The sequence below is a fragment of the Meles meles genome, chromosome 9 (assembly GCF_922984935.1).
Source record: "Meles meles chromosome 9, mMelMel3.1 paternal haplotype, whole genome shotgun sequence".
Taxonomy (NCBI): domain Eukaryota; kingdom Metazoa; phylum Chordata; class Mammalia; order Carnivora; family Mustelidae; genus Meles; species Meles meles.
The window spans coordinates 40,588,294-40,605,443 of record NC_060074.1 but is presented as its reverse complement, the minus strand read 5'-3'; the positions used below and the strand labels follow the sequence as shown (position 1 = coordinate 40,605,443).

General features: G+C 44.1%; 1 protein-coding gene across 1 annotated transcript in view; it reads right to left on the bottom strand.

Annotated features, from left to right (window-relative positions):
• Positions 1 to 17,150, bottom strand: part of DIS3L2 (DIS3 like 3'-5' exoribonuclease 2) — a 367,036-nt gene that overhangs the window by 74,470 nt on the left and 275,416 nt on the right. The window contains exon 12 of the mRNA XM_046019310.1: positions 15,145 to 15,252. Coding sequence (XP_045875266.1) covers positions 15,145 to 15,252 — 108 coding nt within the window. The remainder of the gene's footprint in view (positions 1 to 15,144; positions 15,253 to 17,150) is intronic.

Here is a 17,150-nt window from a genome sequence, read left to right as displayed (position 1 = left end):
CTTTAGCATGCTTGGGGAAACTTCCCTTTCCATTTGATTCCACACACCTTATGAGTAGTTCCACCAATTCCCTCAGGTATCCAAGTCATAGGCTATCTGGCCTCCTGGGGTCTGTGTCCCATTTTTCCTGGAGGACGCAGGAAACCCCAGCACACTTCTATGGGTAACCACCACACATAGGTCAGGCAGTCTCCCACCAGCCTTAATGGGGCATCTATTTTCAGGTAAACTAGCGGGTCAAGAACTACTTTAAAGAATCTAAAGAAAGCCCCAGGTCCTCTCCTTTGAAATATTTATGCACCAAATTTTGCAGTAAGTTCCAGAAGGTTCTCAGAAACTCTGCCAACTCCAAGCCCATATGTCCTTGCTCTAAACAGAGCTTGTTTCTCCCTCAAAGCCCTCTGATTATGGTGCTGAGTGCTGACTAGAGGCCACTTTTCATCCTCAAGGTTCTTAAAATTTATTACCTGTAACTTGGCAAAATCAGAAGTCTACCACTCCTTACCAAAACTTGAGAGCAACACACAGAGGCTACACTGTCTCAGTTAGTTTGAGCCAATTTTCCCCTAATGGGCACCTCTGCTCCTTTAGCTTATTTCCTTATCAGTCGATGACAGGCAGCCTTCTTACCAGCACACACGAACACCACCAAACCAGACTATGGCGCAGACGAGAAGTTTCCTAAGTGCTCTCACCTTACTTGAGCACCCCTTCCCGCTCACGCCTGCATCCTAGAAAAATCTGCACCAAACTTCTTTCTGAATATACAAAGGGCTGAAGAGGAAGCTTTGAAGAGCCATCAGGAACATCCTGGCCCAGGGACAGTGGCCTCAGGCAGCAGAACCTATCCTGCTTTAACACAATCCAGTGATTGTGGGAATCATCCTATGCACAGATTTAAAAAAAATTCTGAGGCTGGGGGGCACGGCTGGGTGGCACAGCCGGTTGAACGTCCAACTCTTGGCTTCAGCTCAGATCATGATCTCAGGATGGAGACTGAGCTCTGGGTCGGGCTCCAGGCTCAGTGCCAAGTCTGTCTGAGATTCTCTCCCTCTGCCTCCACCGCCCCACCCCCCCGCATGCACTCTCTCTCTCAATAAATAAATAAACAAAATCTTTTTTTTTTTAAAAGATTTTATTTATTTATTTGACAGAGAAAGATTACAAGCAGGCAGAGAGAGAGGAGGAAGCAGGCTCCCTGCCGAGCAGAGAGCCCGATGCGGGACTCGATCCCAGGACCCTGAGATCATGACCTGAGCCGAAGGCAGTGGCTTAACCCACTGAGCCACCCAGGCGCCCCTAAATAAACAAAATCTTAAAAAAGAAAATCCTAGGCCAGGAAAAAGCAGCGAGGCAGCAGAGAAGCAAGGATACCCATCACTGCCTTACATACAAGGGCAGCAAGAAAGCGAAGACCCAAATGGGGGTGGGGCAGGGTTCCCAGGGGCAGCATGCCTTACAGCATGGGAGGAAGGTTCCTCTCTGGATGGAACACCTCATTAATCTCCCATTTGGAAACTGTCTTCACATCAACGCCCTGTCCATAACCAGGGCCAGTGGCAGGAGACAAAAGGACAAAGAGTTTTTCATGGAAAAAGTAAAAAAGCCACGAGGAGCTTCATAAACAAAATCCTTCCGAAAGAAGATCCTGTCCTCCTCTCCTTTGCTTCATCAGGGGATTTGGGTCACTTCCTTTCTGCAGGCGGCAAGTTTCCTGCATATTCTCTAGGACATGGCTGTCTAAATGTCGGCTTAAATGCTATGCCAACAGGCACTGAGGGCAGATGGCTGGAAGCACCCTGCTGAGGAAGGAGTGCACAACATGTACCTCCAGACCTCCTTTCCCATACCGCGTAAGCGAGGAAATGGCTGGAGGGCCATTTCATCCTGGAGGGCAAAACCCTGGAGGGCATCTGGCCCCCTTGGGCTGCAGGGCGCTTTCACATTGACTGCCTTTTAGAATCTCTTCAACTCGTCTAATGGGAGTGCACCAATCAGCCCATTTCATAGCTGAGAAAATAGGCTGGCAGTCTGAAAAGTCATACAGTCTCCTCATTGGCAGCCAAGACTGGGTCTGTGTCTCACTATGTAAGATTCAAAATTCAGTGTCACACCACAGCCAAATACACTGTATTTCAGCTGAGACCAACAGTAAGGTAAAGGAGACAAAGCATGCCTCAAATACATAACCAACTTTCTCTAATTTACAGATACAGAATTGTGAGGAAATGTATCCTTTGAAAACTGTCCATTTCCATCCACCTATATTTTAAAATTTACTTTGAAAAGAAGGTCAGCGCCTCCCGAAGTCAAAGGTACCAAGGACACTTCTGAAAAGGAACTAGGCTGAATGAGGAAGGGCTCCAAGACGGTTGGGAGGGGCAGATGCGACCTATCTGTGGTGGAAGGTGCTAGGGACTGCAGTGGGCACAGCCAGCAGGGTAGGTGGTTGCTGGCTGAGCAGCGAGTGGGGGTCTCCTCTGCTCGTCCCGTCACTTCTTAAAGAATGAAGAAGGCCAGGTTAGGATTACAGAGTAGAGAGCCGATGGAAACATGGTCCACAGTATCCTTCATTTAGGCCTGGCCAGGTCTTCTCCTGCTGTGTGGAGAGGCTCTGAAGCTGCTCTGGGCCCACCACAGGCCTTTGCCAAGGGTGGGGAGGACAGAGCTTGGGCTCACAGCAGAGGGCTGCAAGTTTGCCAGCCGGTTGTAGTTTATAAGGCAGTTTGTTTATGCACTAGACTTTTCTGGAAGATTTATTTTATAGAAAACAAGCCTAAGTAAACTGTGTACTCTTCTACTGTCTTAAGCCATCTGCTATCAGCCTAGCCTGCTGACCCCGGACTATAATTGGGTCCCTTCCCGTCCTGATCAAGAGGCAGCTGTCTAGACTTCTAAGCCTAAGAGGAGGGAGAGGAGGCAACTTCCTCGTTTGCCTCAGAAACCTAGGAAATGGCAAGAACGTGAGAGGAGCCTGAAGGCCCGGATGTGGTTAGGAGACAAGAATTCCATTCCTATGACAGAGGATGAGGGCACCACACCTGAGTAGTCCTGGAAAAGTGTTCTCTTTACCTCAGACAGTTGTATGGCACTTGGGAGGCCTAAGGGGAGGCTGTGGGAAGGAAGCTAGAGGTGGAGGGAGAGGGAAGAAAGTATAGGAGAGCAAGGGAGGGAGGCTTCTGAGGTCTGGGTTCAGACAGACCCAGGAAATACAAAATTAGAAATTTCTAAAGCCACTGAGGTTCATTTACTCACCTTTAGCCTTTCAACAAGACCAACCTGGCCCATCTCTTAAACACAGAGGTCCTTTAAAGACACCTACCAAAGCGACCCGTTGTATTGTTTACTAACCCAAAGGCCCGAATTTTTAGATTTAATTCAAATACATTATTAATAACATCAAAATGCAGGAGATAAGCTGATTAAAAATAATTCTTAGCTCTTTGCCTGACAGCTTTATAAACTATAAATTTTTTTTTGGTTTCGTTTTTGATCTCTTGAAGGTATTTTGTTTTGAATCCTTACTTGAGTCCTAAGGATTCCCAGCAAAGTCTGTGCTCACGATTTAGTCTGCTGTTACCCTGAAGTGACCCTTAGGTAAGCCTCTAATTGCCCAGTGCATTCATTAGCAAACTGGGTCATGAGAGGCCCCGAGAACACAGCAGAGTTTTTCCAAAGGCTCCTTTGGTCTTGGGCTGTTCCTACAGGCCTGACATAAAGCAATTCTGCCCTTGCCTCCTCGAAGAACTAAAGATGGATATTCGGGGCCTCCTCGAAGGTGGATATTCGGGGCCTCCTCGAAGAACTAAAGATGGATATTTGGGGAACTTTTCTATTATCCTCAGAATCAGCCTTGGAAGAAGCTATTGTCTCTGGGCAATAGCACTGGGAGCTACTGGGGTCGGATTTTCACTGTAGGGTCTGAGGATGAAACACAAAACCCAACAATGTGTTTCTGTGTCGGTAACCAAAGCCCGAGGGGACACAACACTGCACGAGCCCAGGCTCTGCGGGCTTGCTGCGAACACCACGACAGCCCAGGATGCGCACACCATTTTCTGTTTCAAGTTTCCCAGGATTCCCACAGGTGGCACCTGGGGAGCTGTGGGGGTGAGAGCCTGTGGAGGGGTCCGTGTGGGGAAGCAGGTGGTGAGCCTCTGCCAACGACGTGAGCCATGGGAAGCCCTCCTCAGCTCTCAGGACACGGCTCAGGACTGCTAAGAAGACTGCTGTAGATAAAAAGGCCTCGCCCGGGGGAACCCCAGTTCATTTACACAGACTGAATAAACAAGGGACTGAAAACAGGTATGCAGTTTACTTTAGGAATCATTTTCGAGCACATGTGATACTGTGCAGCATGGGGAGGAGATTATAAGATTAAGAGTGGGTTCTGTTTACCAGGACATTAAGATCTAGAAGGACAACAGATCTGTGCATAAATGGCTCTTAAGGGCAGTCAGGCGCTGCAGGGTGGAGAGATGAGAGAAGGGATTCTGAAGGAAGGGAGCACCTTCCAGGACTTCAGCAGGGGTCCCCACTCTTCACTCCCTCCGAGCTGGGAGTGCTAGCGAGGTGGGGGGTCCTCTTCTCCTACTGAGGGCTAATCCCGACCCAAGGTTTGGGTCAGGGCCTCCCAGTTGTTTGTGACCTGGCTCCAAAAATCTGTTCCTTCTTTCCTCATTTTCAACAGCTCCTTTTCTATTCGCCTTCCCCTATAGCCTACAAACATATTCCAGTATCTCTTATCTGGTTATTAAAAGGAAACAGGAAAAAAAAAAAGTCTCAAAGCAATTCTCATTCTTCTCTCACTACAGTGGTAATAGGCATTAATCACAGAAAACATAAAAAAATACAGGTGGGAAGTGGAGAAGAAAAAGAACTCTATAAATGCACCATCAGGAGATAACTATTGTTTCTATTTTGATGTATATTTAATTCCTGTATCTTCAGTACCTTGTGTCATACCCAAACAGAGCAAATATTCAATGAGTCTTTACCAAAGGAATAAAGGAAGGACTAGTAACAGAAGAAGTGGCATTTTAGATGGGTCTCAGAGGTAAGTAGGATTGGTGCTGGTAGAGATGAGGGGAAGGACATGCTAAGAAGAGGGGAAAGCATATATAAGGTCTTTGGATTATGGCAATATGGAGGCCAAACAAACCCTTCAGTGGCAAGAGTAGAGTCTGCGGGGCTTGGAGGATGGCTGGCAGACAGTCATGAAATGGGGGAAGAGTGGGTAGAGGTCTGTGTACATCACACTCTGGAGACTGGACTTCTGTGGGAAATCCTAGCCCACCACCATGCTGTGAGAGGATGCTGAGCAACAGAGTGATGGGACCAGAGTCACCTTCTGGAAGGTCATCTAACAGCACTGGGGAAATAGAATGGAGAGCCATGAACTGGGTCTCTCAACAACCCAGGGGAGGATGGCAAGGACTTGAGCAGGGGGCGGCGACTGTAGGAATAGAAGAGAGAGGACTGATTAGAGACACCTGGCAAAGGGAGAAATGTTAGCACTCAGAATGGATGTGATATGGCAGGTGTGATGAAAGCTAGAGACTGAGAGACCAAGTGGCTTAGAGAATGCTGACGCCATTAAAAGATCTAGACAACACAGGCCTTAAGCCCAAGTTGGAATGGGTGCATGTTTTACTGCATGAAGAGAAGGGAAAGGATGAGGGAAGATGGAGAGGGACTGTGGTTCTCTGAAGGGGGTTTTCAGCAGATCCAGCAGCTGGTCCCTCTGGTTCCCAGGAAGAACTGAAAGTCACCTGGGAAAATGGTGGATCTTGAGGGAAGAGGAGAGCAAGGCAGCATGGAAGACTGGGGCCACAAATAAAGGTTTGAGACAGCGATGTTGGTAGTAAATAAAAAGGATTCCTAAGCTTAACTGGCAGCTTAACTGGCAGACACCACAGGTCTCCCACAATGTCCAACATTCCACATGGGTGCATCAGGGAGGGCCTGGACAGATTTTCCTAGAACTACTGGGAATGGGCAGAAACCTGACAGGTGCTCTAACATGGCTGTTTGGGGAGTGTGATTTCTCGATGTGGTCAGATCATGGAAGCTGGGCTGGGGAGTGGCTGCCTAGGGGAGAGGTCAATTTTATAAGAAAGGTCAGGTTTTCCCATGTGAGCAAAGGTGCTCCAGGAAAGGAGAAGAGACTCTAGTCCCAAGATAACTCTGTAGTCCATGCATTCCTAGCAGAGAAGACAGGGAGAAAATAACTGGGAAAAAAAAATCCTATTGTAAAGACTTTTTAGATTTTATTCTGAATGAAAGACTGGAGAGTTTCTGAAAAGGAGAGACACGACCTAATGTCTGACTTAGAAGGATCGCTTTGACCACTGTGTAAATAGGAGATGAAATGGGGCAGCCGAGGTGAGGAGGAAAGTTAGAAGGCCGCTGTGGTCCAGGTGGGGGATGGCAGCTTGGCCCCAGGTGACAGGGCTCAGAGCAGTAAGGAAGGGGGAAAGATTCTGGAGGCAGTTAGAAGGCAAAGCTGAGGTGATTTATTGGTGGACTGGATGTGAAGGGTGAGAGAAAGACCAAAGTCAATAATGACCTTCTGGGTTTTGGCCTGCATCAATGGCTGAAATGAGGTTGCCCTTGATTAAAGTTGAAATAAGCAACTTCTGGAGCACACTCCCATATTCCAGCTGAGCCAGATGGCACATGGCGGGGACACTGTGGGAGAGGCAAGCCATGGATCGCTACTATCATTGTGAGACCCTTCCATTATTGTTCTGACCTTTGACCCTGACATTTCATGGTTCTAAGGTTCAAGGACTCAGTAATCAAGTCCAATTATTGCTTATGACCTCTTCAAAGCATAACATTGGTGTTTTTACAAAGGTGACTTCAAATGAAGATGTCTTCTGATGAGCGGGGCACACAGGACATGGTATCTGTTTGCACAGCCTTAGTGCCAAGGGAGACAGAAGTGCTGGAGATCACAAGGTCACTGGTCTCTCATGGTCAAAGTGGATTTCTTGGTACCAGAGTTGGATCTTATGAAGCACAAGATGTCACTAGGTTTGTTTTCCCTCACGACAATATAAACTTCGAAATCAGAGAAAATGCTCTCACCAACAGTATGTGAGAAATGTGCTCAAAACAGACCCTTCAGCCTGATGATCCATAGACCTGTACCCCTGGGGAAAATAATACATTATATGGTAATAAAAACAATTAAAAAAATAGACCCTTCCCAGTTTATTGACCTAAAAATCTGGGCATTGGCTTAATGAAAGCCATAGAAAACCAAGATTTTCTAGTGTGGCTCTTTAAAAAAAAAATCTAGTGGGTGTTTTAAGAAAGTTGGAATGACCTTTCTAGAGCTGGTCATGCCTGCTCCAGAAAGTAAGACATTCTAGGTGACTAAGGAAAAATGCAGAACTTTGTCCACTTCAACTGCCAGTGAGGCTGGTGGCCATGTAGTAGCAGCGGCAGGCCGCAGGGGGCGCTACTCTGGCCCCTTCTAAGTCCAAGTCATTACCAGTGGAGCAGCCACTACCACATACAAACCCAGCATCAGGCACTGGCTGCTCTCCTCCTCATTTACTTGGGTTCTTGATGCGGGGCCACCTTTCTCCTCAATGGCCTCCTCCGGCTCCCTGACCCTCCTCCTGCCTGCTCCCCCCACCCCCCAGGTTAATGCAGGCTTTCCTTGTTCCTTGCCAGGGTCTTGAACAGCCCCCCGCCCCCGCCTCCACCGGACAGGAGTCTGACGTCTGACATCTCATTTTATGCATCTTGACCGTAAGAGGTACTTATGCAAAACTACATCTCAGGACAACCAACCCACCGGGCCCACCCACCAGGTGGTCTCTTGGTCGTGCAGGCTATGGCCAGTGGGTCTTGCTCCATCATGGTCCCCAGCCCAAATCCTTGCATTTCCTCTTTGGCTTAGTTTGGGGGAGGCTTGGTTTGGTGCCCTTCTGGACCCCGTGCCTACTTCACACCTGCTCTCCAGCCCCTCACATGCCAGAAGGCTTGCTCACCAGATACTGCCTCCAACAGAAACCTTAAAGACCAATGGAGTTTTCAGACTTCGCCTCTTTCGAGTGCTTCTTTTATGACCCTCGTATTTTAGTAGCTCATTAGATCAGGCAGCTTTTTATTTCTTGGGTTTGAGGCTGGCAGGCATAATTCAGATTCAAAGTTCTTTTCTGTTGACTCAAGTCAGTTTTCTTCTATGGGCTTTTATTTTCTATTTCAACTTTTGCAAAAATAAGCATTTATAAAAATATAAAATATATGTTTTCAAAAAAACATTAGAAAATACAAAAAAGTAGAAAAAATTACTCATACTTTTACTACCCAAATACAACCACTATTGGCTTTCTATTTTATTTCCTTCTTGTCTTTTTCCATTCATATTTTTCCCCCATGCATGTTCCCACCGATTGCTAGCATACTGTCTGTCTTCACAGTTCCTTCTTTGTATCTCAGATCATATTTACTTCTTTACTCTTAAAAAGGAACTTATAGGGGCGCCTGGGTGGCTCAGTGGGCTAAAGCCTCTGCCTTCAGCTCAGGTCATGGTCTCAAGGTCCTGGGATCGGGCCCCACATGGGGCTCTCTGCTCAGCGGGGAGCCTGCTTCCCCTTTTCTCTCTGCCTGCCTCTTGGCCTACTTGTGATCTTTTTCTGTTAAAATAAATAAATAAAATTAAAAAAAAAAGGAACTTATAATCAGATATTTAGGGGTTGTAAAAACCAAACGTAACGTGTGTGACTTGTTTTGCTTCCACTTGTGACAAATCAGTTGGAAACAATCAGGGAAATGTAATTATGGACTCAGCTGTGGATGACACCAAGGCATCAGAATTAATTGTTAGGGGTGCTTAGAATTATTGTTATGCAAGAAAATGTCCAAATTTTTAAGTCACATATCAAAATATGAGTGAAATGACATGATGTCTCTGGTTTGTTTTAAAATACTTTAGAAAGAAAGAAAGGGTGGGGGGAGAAGGTTGCCAGTAGTGAATCCAGGAGATAGGGATGGTGGGTTTATGGGCTATTTTCTTTACTTTTATGCATACCTGAAATTTTTCAAAGTAAAAATTGAGAAGTTAAAGTAGCCATAGTTCAAGCAGACAAATAGTGTTAAAGTCTAGTTATGAAAACCAGCAGCCCTCTGTCCCTTTCCTTGCCAAGGGTAACCTCTTTCACAGGTGGTTATGTTGCTGACTACTTTCATCTTTCTACCTAGCCTGCTTGATGACCACTTCTTGGTTTTTCAATTTTAGGCATTGAAAACTCTTCAATATAGAAGAAGAGAATTTATTTTTCTTTCCACATGCACTCCCTTCACCCAACCAACCCACATAACCGTTGCAGGCCCTCATCCTCCCGATGGTGACATCATCACTACCAGAATAAAGTATTATGGCTATGTACATACTAAGAGTGACTGTTTCTTCCTACACCACTTTTTTACTTTCACTAGAATTAATAATTATCTCATCTTCATTTGCTTGATTTTTCTGTATACTGTGTACATGAATCTACCCCAATCTTTCTACCAACTGTCTAAAACAGTAGTTCTTTTTTTTTTCTCCTTGAAAGATTTCATTTATTTGACAGAGAGAAACACAACACGAGAGGGAACACAAGCAGAAGGAGTGGGAGAAGGAGAAGCAGGCTTCCTGCCAAGCCAGGAGGCCAACCTGGGCTTGAACCCAGGACCCTGGGGTCATGACCTGAGCCAAAGGCAGATGCTTAACGACTGAACCACCCAGGTGCCCCTAAAACGGTGGTTCTTAAAGTGTGGTCCGTGGCCTCCTGGGGGGTCCTGAGACCCTTTCATGGGCCTATGAGGTCAATGCTATTTTCATAATAATACTAAGGCACTCTTTGTCCTTTTCCACGCGTTGACATTTACCCTCACAGAACAAAAGCACTGGTGGGGTAAAGTTTGACTGCCTTGTTAGGAATCAGGCAACAGCAAAACCACATCAGGGGCCGGGGTGCCCTCTACCACCTTGTCCGTAGCAACAAAGAAGCTACCTCGCTTCAGAATGTTCTTGATGACGCAGTACAAGTTTTTAGTTTTATTATGCCTCAATCCTTGAGTCCTTGTCTTCTTATGCTGCTTGCTCAAGTAGGATGGTTGTCTTGAGAAAAGGTATTTCTGTAATTTTGAGCAGTAAGCTAAACTGATCGTTTTTTGGTTTGTTGTTTTTTTTTTTGTTTTTTTTTTTACAGAACACCATTTTTACCTTAAGGAACAAATATCACTCAAGCTGTGGTTCTTTGGCACTTTGAGGAAAACAACTGCATTATTTATTGCCCATGATAAAATTTGAGCTTTCGCAAAAATCAGAATTTTGGAAACCTCGTATCTGACACATGAATGCGTGTTTCCTAATACTTAAAATCTTACCTAAATCAGCAGCGGCACTAACCAATGTGGTATTTTGAGATCATATAATGAAATATGTTCACATTTAAGAGATTAGCATAATGAGCCAGTGTTTTCTAAATGATGTAAACTTTCTAAGTACATGATAAAAAAAAAATCACTGTATGGGTAAAAGATCCATTTAAAGTATAAACAGATTTTACTGTAACCCAGTTGAAAAAAACCTCAGCTGATATTGTATTAATCTATGGGGGTGGCCCTCACAGCATACCTTAGTGAGGTGGGCTTAAATGACATTGATTTCTCACAGTTCTAGAGGCTGGGAAGGCCAGTGTGGTTCCTGGTGAGAGAGGCTCTCTTCCTGGCCTGCAGGCATCACCTTCTCACTGTGTCCTCACAGGTCTCTTCTTATAAAGGCATTAATTCTATCAGATCAAGGCCCTACCCTTATGAACTCATTTAACCTTAAGTATCTCCCTATAGGCTGTACCTTGAATATACATTGGGGGCCTCAGAGCTTTAACATATGAGTTTTGGGGGTACAGAATTTAGTCTGTAGCAGATACAGTCTCGGATTCTAGGCTGGAACTAATTTTTAAGAAACTGCCAAATTCTGGTATAGTACATCCACAACTATCTGAAGAAGTGATTAAAATACACCTTTCTTTCCTAATGACCTATCTGTCTGAAGCTGGATTTTCTTCACAAATGTAATTCAACCAAAATAACTTATCCCAACAGTTTGAATATAGAAGCATACATGAGAACCTGGTTTAATGTCTTTAGCACAGATGTGAAAAAGACTTACAAAAATATAAAGCCAGCTTCTCTAAATTTTAGAAAATGTAATTGTTTTTCATAAAGTGTTATTTATGTTAACCTAATAGATTGGGCTTATTATTATTACCTTAATTTAAATAGGTAAATGCTTTAAGTTTTTATTGGTTTTAATTTCTAATAGGGTAAACAGTGGTAATTCACATGAACAGAAGCATTCTGAGGTAATCAAAGACTTTTTTTTTAGTGTAACAAGTCCTGGGACCAGAAAGTTCTATAACTGGGGCGCCTGGGTGGCTCAGTGGGTTAAAGACTCTGCCTTTGGCTCAGGTCATGATCCCAGGGTCCTGGGATCGAGCCCCCCATCGGGCTCTCTGCTCGGCAGGGAGCCTGCTTTCTCCTCTATCTCTGCCTGCGTATCTGCCTACTTGTGATCTCTCGCTCTGTCAAATAAATAAATAAAATTTTAAAAAAAAGTAAGTTCTATAACTGCTGGTCTAAATCATTTCTCAAGAAATTCAGACACATAGCTGTTTTAACCATTTCATTTTCTTAAAGACATCTCTCTTAGAGCCTTCTGGCCTGCTACATTCTGGACTGACTGTCTTCTATACCTCTGTAGGACCAGTGCCCTAAGGGCTTCCTTCACCATCATCTACAGGTGCCAGCCAATTATGGTCCAGGGGTCAAATCTAGCCTGCCACCTATTTCTCTTTTTAACTTAAATTCAATCTAAGGAGCATATGGTGTATTATTAGTTTTAGAGGTAGAATTTTGTGATTCATCAGTTGCATAGAACACTCAATGTTCATTCCATCACATGCCCTCCTTAATGCCCAACATGTAGTGATAGCCATCTATTTTTAAGGAAAGTTTCATTGGACCATAGCCATGCTCTTTCATTTATGTATTGTCTGCTTTTGCACCACAACAGCAGAACTGAGTAGTTGTGACAGAGGCCAAATGGCCTAAAAGCTTAAAAAAAAAAAAAAAAAAAGTACTATTTTTTACAGGAAAAGTTTGTCCTTTTCAGAGAAAATTTCCCAATCTGTGATCTAGGTGATTCTTCCACTGCTTTCCTGGGTTGGTTTATTTGCTCCCTGAATCCCAGGTCTTCCTCCTTCCTGACTTACTTTCATTCCGGTAAAGCCCATTGTCTAGTAGCTTCTGAGAAAGGGTATATGAGAGATACATTTTTCTTTTGTTTGAGGCCTTGCATGTCTGAAATGTCTTTTCCTACTCACATATTTTATTCAGAACTTATTTGGTACAGAATTTTAGCACAAAAATCAGTCTTTTGGAAACCAGGAAGCTTTGTTTCAATTGCCATCTAGCTACTAGGCTTATAATAGAAGAACAGTCTAAAGGTATTCTGACCTGATAATACTGTATGTGACTTTTCTTTTTTCCTTCGTGGAAGCTGAAAGGATCTTTCCCTTGTCCTTGATGCTCTGAAATTTTATGATGCTGTGGCCTGGAGACGATGTATATCCAACCACGGTGCTGGGGCACTGGGTGCTTTCACTCTGGAAAGTCACATCCTCGGGTAAAGGGACAGTTCCCGAATTATTTTATTGATCATTTCTTCCCCCTCTATTTCGACTGCTCCCTATTTCTGGAATGTTGACTGAACAGATACAGGCTAACCTGGACTAGTTCTCTAATTTTCTTATCTATTCTATCTCTTTCTGGGACAGTTCCTCAGCTCTGTCTTCCAACCAGAGTCTTGAATCTTCATTTCTTCTATCATGTTTTAAATTTTCATGAGCTCTTTCTTCCTGCACCAACCATTTCTTTTGTAAAGTATCTTGAGGTTATGACATCATTTCTTTTTTTTTTTCTTTAAGATTTTATTTATTTGACAGAGAGAGATCACAAGTAGGCAGGGAGGCAAGTAGGCAAGTAGGCAGAGAGAGAGAAAGGGAAGTAGGCTTCCGCTAGGCAGACAGCCTGATGCGGGACTTGATCCCAGGACCCAGAGATCACGACCTGAGCAGAACGCAGAGGCTTAACCCACTGAGCCACCCAGGCGCCCCATGACATCATTTCTTTAAAAAAAATTCTCATGGGCTATAAATGATAGTTTCTTTTCCCCCATAGGGGCTGTTTTGCCCTAGTTGCTTTTTTCTGTTTGTTTGCCTTGGTTTTTCTATTTCATGGCAAAGGCTCTGGTCTTGGTTGTCTCTCTCTCTCTTGTTAAGTAATCTCTACACCCAATGTAGGGCTTGAACTCATGACCCCAAGATCAAGCGTTGCCTGTTCCACCAACTGAGCCAGCCAGGTGCTCCTTGGCTGTCTCTTCATATGTGAGAGTGAAATACTGAAGTGCTGATTTTTAATGAAATCCTAAAAAGCGCTGCTTGTGTTGGTGGAGCTTTCTGCCTCTAGGCTTTTCTACAGGGAGACACAGCTGGGCTACTGGTGATGAAGCCCCTGAGGTTCTTATCTTTAAATCTTCATCACACTCAGATTCCTCAAAAAGAAAAAAAAAAGTTTCCTATCTCCTGACTCAAGGGTATAAGGCTTGATGACCAGAATTCTGGGCTTGGTTGGAAAAGAAAGCTGAGATTTTAAATATTCAGGATGCCAGCACTCACTGGACCTCTCCCAAAGGACCATGGCCATCAGGTGTGTTTGGTGTCCTCTAGTTTAGACATCCTTTGTTTTATCCCGTCCAGAGGATACATTTCTGGTCTTCTTCCAACTTATGGCAGGGGCAATCTTTCTAAACAAATTTTCAAGCAGTACGGTCAGTTTCCTCTTCACCCACCTCTCCTCTAGTTTGTGGAGTTAAGTGGTGCCATCAATTTCTGAATTTCTTTAGGGTTCTGCTATGTCAAGTCGGGTTGTTTCTTGGCCTTCTCTATCGTTGGCTCAGGATTCAGCTTTCTCGGGACTGCTAAGTCAGTTACCACTCATCCATCTGCTTCCAGCTTCCAAAATTTTGTTGCTGTTGTCTGCTCTCCCATTCTCTTTGTCCTTGTGGGTTTATGTCTTAAAAAAAAAAAAATCTCTTCACTGTTGTTTTAGTGAGGTTTTGGGAGGGAATGAAAGTGAATGTGGGATTTGATCCTCCATCTTTATTTGGAACGTCTTTATAATTCAATATCTTCTTTTTACTTCCACTTAATATCACAGCATAAACATTTCCTATGCTCCCACGTGGTCTCTGTCACAGCTTTACTGTGTCACATTCCACTGAATGCCACATCTTACTTCATTGTTGCCTTTTTTTTTTTTTGGATGTTTAGGGTTGTTTCTGTTTGTGGGGGAGGAGACTGGTTTTCTTTTTTTTTCCTGGAGCTATCTTCCATTTATCTGTCTTACTTAGACCCTATCTTTAGGGAGTGCCTGCTGACATTCTTCTCCTTTCTGTTCTTGATCCACGGTTTCATCACCGCAGGCCTTGATGATAGCATTACCTCCTGCCAATTTAATTCATCTTCTTTTTTTTTTTTTTAAATTCATCTTCAAACTACTGGGTTACCCGCACAACACTGGAACACTCACCTTCCTACAATGGCACCTTTCTCGCGACACTTCAGAGGGATGCTAACATTCAGAAGTCATCTGTGACTGGCATTTGCGGCTCCTAATAGTTTGATTTCACCCCACCTATCCAAACTCACAACCCTTTCCCCACATGTCCTCTCGGGATGTTCCCTCTTTCACCGCCAAGCCACATTTGCCTTCACGTCCATATTATCTCCTGCCCTAAGCCTCCCCACTTGACCCTGCTGACAGAATTTCTTCCCTCCTCTGAGAAAAGATAAAAAACAAGTAACTTGTTTCTAATTTCTAGAAGTCTGGCCTTCTAAGTGGACTGACGGCTCTTCGGGGGACAGGGGGCTCTTTTCTGTTCTCCCCTGTGGCGGCTACCGTGGTCCCTACAGTGCCCTCATCCTCCCACCACAGGATTCCAGCTTGGCCCCAGGCACCCACAGGGTGATTAGCAGGGACTCACTGAACGAAATGGTCCCGTGTGTAAGTTGTTACCTTGCCCTCCGGGGTTAGCGTCCAGATCACGGAGAAGGTCAGCTTGTCGGTCATGGGATGGAGGCTGCACAGCTCCTCGCACAGCAGCCTGGGAAGCATGGGGACGACCTGCAAACAGAGAACAGACCCATGAGCACTTTCCTACAATTTTACCACAGGCTTAGGAGCAGCCCCGAGGGCAGAGTTTTGGTGAACACCTTGAGCTCTGGAACCAAGCTCAAGATGGAGGCAGCTTTTCCCCCCCAAAGACTGCGGAAAGACCAGGTCATCTGGTACTTTTTCCACGAGCCTCTAGAGAAGTGGGAACGTGAACTGGAAAGGTGAGAATTGGTAACAGGGAAAAAGCAAGTATATTACAGCAATGAAAAACAATGACTTTTTACTATATACTAAAACCGAAGCTCTGGAGTCAAATGACTTGTACTTTTGGGTGCAACTGTTCCAGTTGAACTATATACTTAAGAACCCACTGTCTTATATTTAAGTCTTTAATTTGAGCTAATTTGTCTGTGTGGTATAAGACGGGAGTCCAGTTTCATTTTTGCATGTGGCTGTCAGTTTTCCCAATGCCATTTATTGAAGAAAACCATCGAAGATTAGTTGACCATATACACGTGGAGTTATTTCAAGCTGTGTATTCTGTTCTGTTGGTCTGTGTGTCTGTTTCCATGTTAGTACCATACTGCTTTGATTATTATAGCTTTGTAATGTAGTTTGAAATCAGAAGTGTGGTGCCTCCAGTTTTGTCTTTGGTCCCAAGATAGCTTTAGCTGGTCAGGGCTAACTTCTGCATTTCTTCATGAATTTTAGGATAGCTTTTTTTATTTTTGTGAAAAATACTACTGGGATTTTGATAGCGATTGCATTGAATCTGGAGCTAACTTTGGGTAGTATGGGCATTTTAACCACATTAATTCTTGCAATCTAAGAACACTGGGTGTCTATCTTTACACTTATTTGTGCCTTTGTCCATTTCTTTCATCAGTGTCTTATAGTTTTCAGTGCACGGGTCTTTCACCCCCTTGGTTAAATGTATTTCTAAATATTTTATTGTTTGGGGTGCTACTACAAGTGGGATTGCTTTCTTAGTTTCTAAATCATCTCACATCTGTTACAATGTCTATTACCAAAAAGATAAGAATAATAAGGATGTGGAGAAAAGAGAACACTTGGACATTGTTGGGGGACTGTAAATAGGTGTAGCCATAATGGAAAATTGTATAGTGGTCCCTCAAAAAATGAAAAATAGAACTACTATTTGACCCAGGAATCCCATTTCTGGGTATACATATAGTCCAAGGAAATGGAATCAGTACTTTGAAGGCATATCTGTGCTCTTATGTTCCCTGTAGCATTACCCATCAGAGCAAGACATGGAAACAACCTACACATCTGTTGGCAGATGAATGGATAAAGAAAATGTGTATATACACATATATACTATGGAATATGATCATCCATAAAAAAGAAGGAAATCCTGTTGTCCTTTGTGACAACAGGGATGAACATGGGAGGGCATTACACTAAGTGAAATAAGCCAGACACAGGAACTCAAATGCTGCATGGTATCACTTACATGGCAGTGGCCAGGGGGAGGAAAAATGGGGAGATGGAGGTCAAATGGCCCATATTTTCAGTTATAAGATGAATCAGTCCTGAGAATCTCAGGTACAGCACAGTAACGGCAGCTAATAATGGGGGTTGCACACGTGAAAATTTGCTGATAGTAAATCTTAAACACTCTCACCATGCACACACAGAAGAGCTAGCTGTGTGAGGTGATGGATGTGTTCACTATCTTCCTGTTGGCAATCATTTCACAATGTACATGTGTCTCAAATCATCACATTGTGCACCTGCAATATATACAATTACATTTTGTCAATGATCTGCCAATTAAGTTGGGACAGATAAAAGAACCCAAGGGGCGAATGTAAACTCGTGATGGCATTTTACTGTGGTAAAATTACAGCTTCAACACTTTAGTGATTGAAAATACCACAACT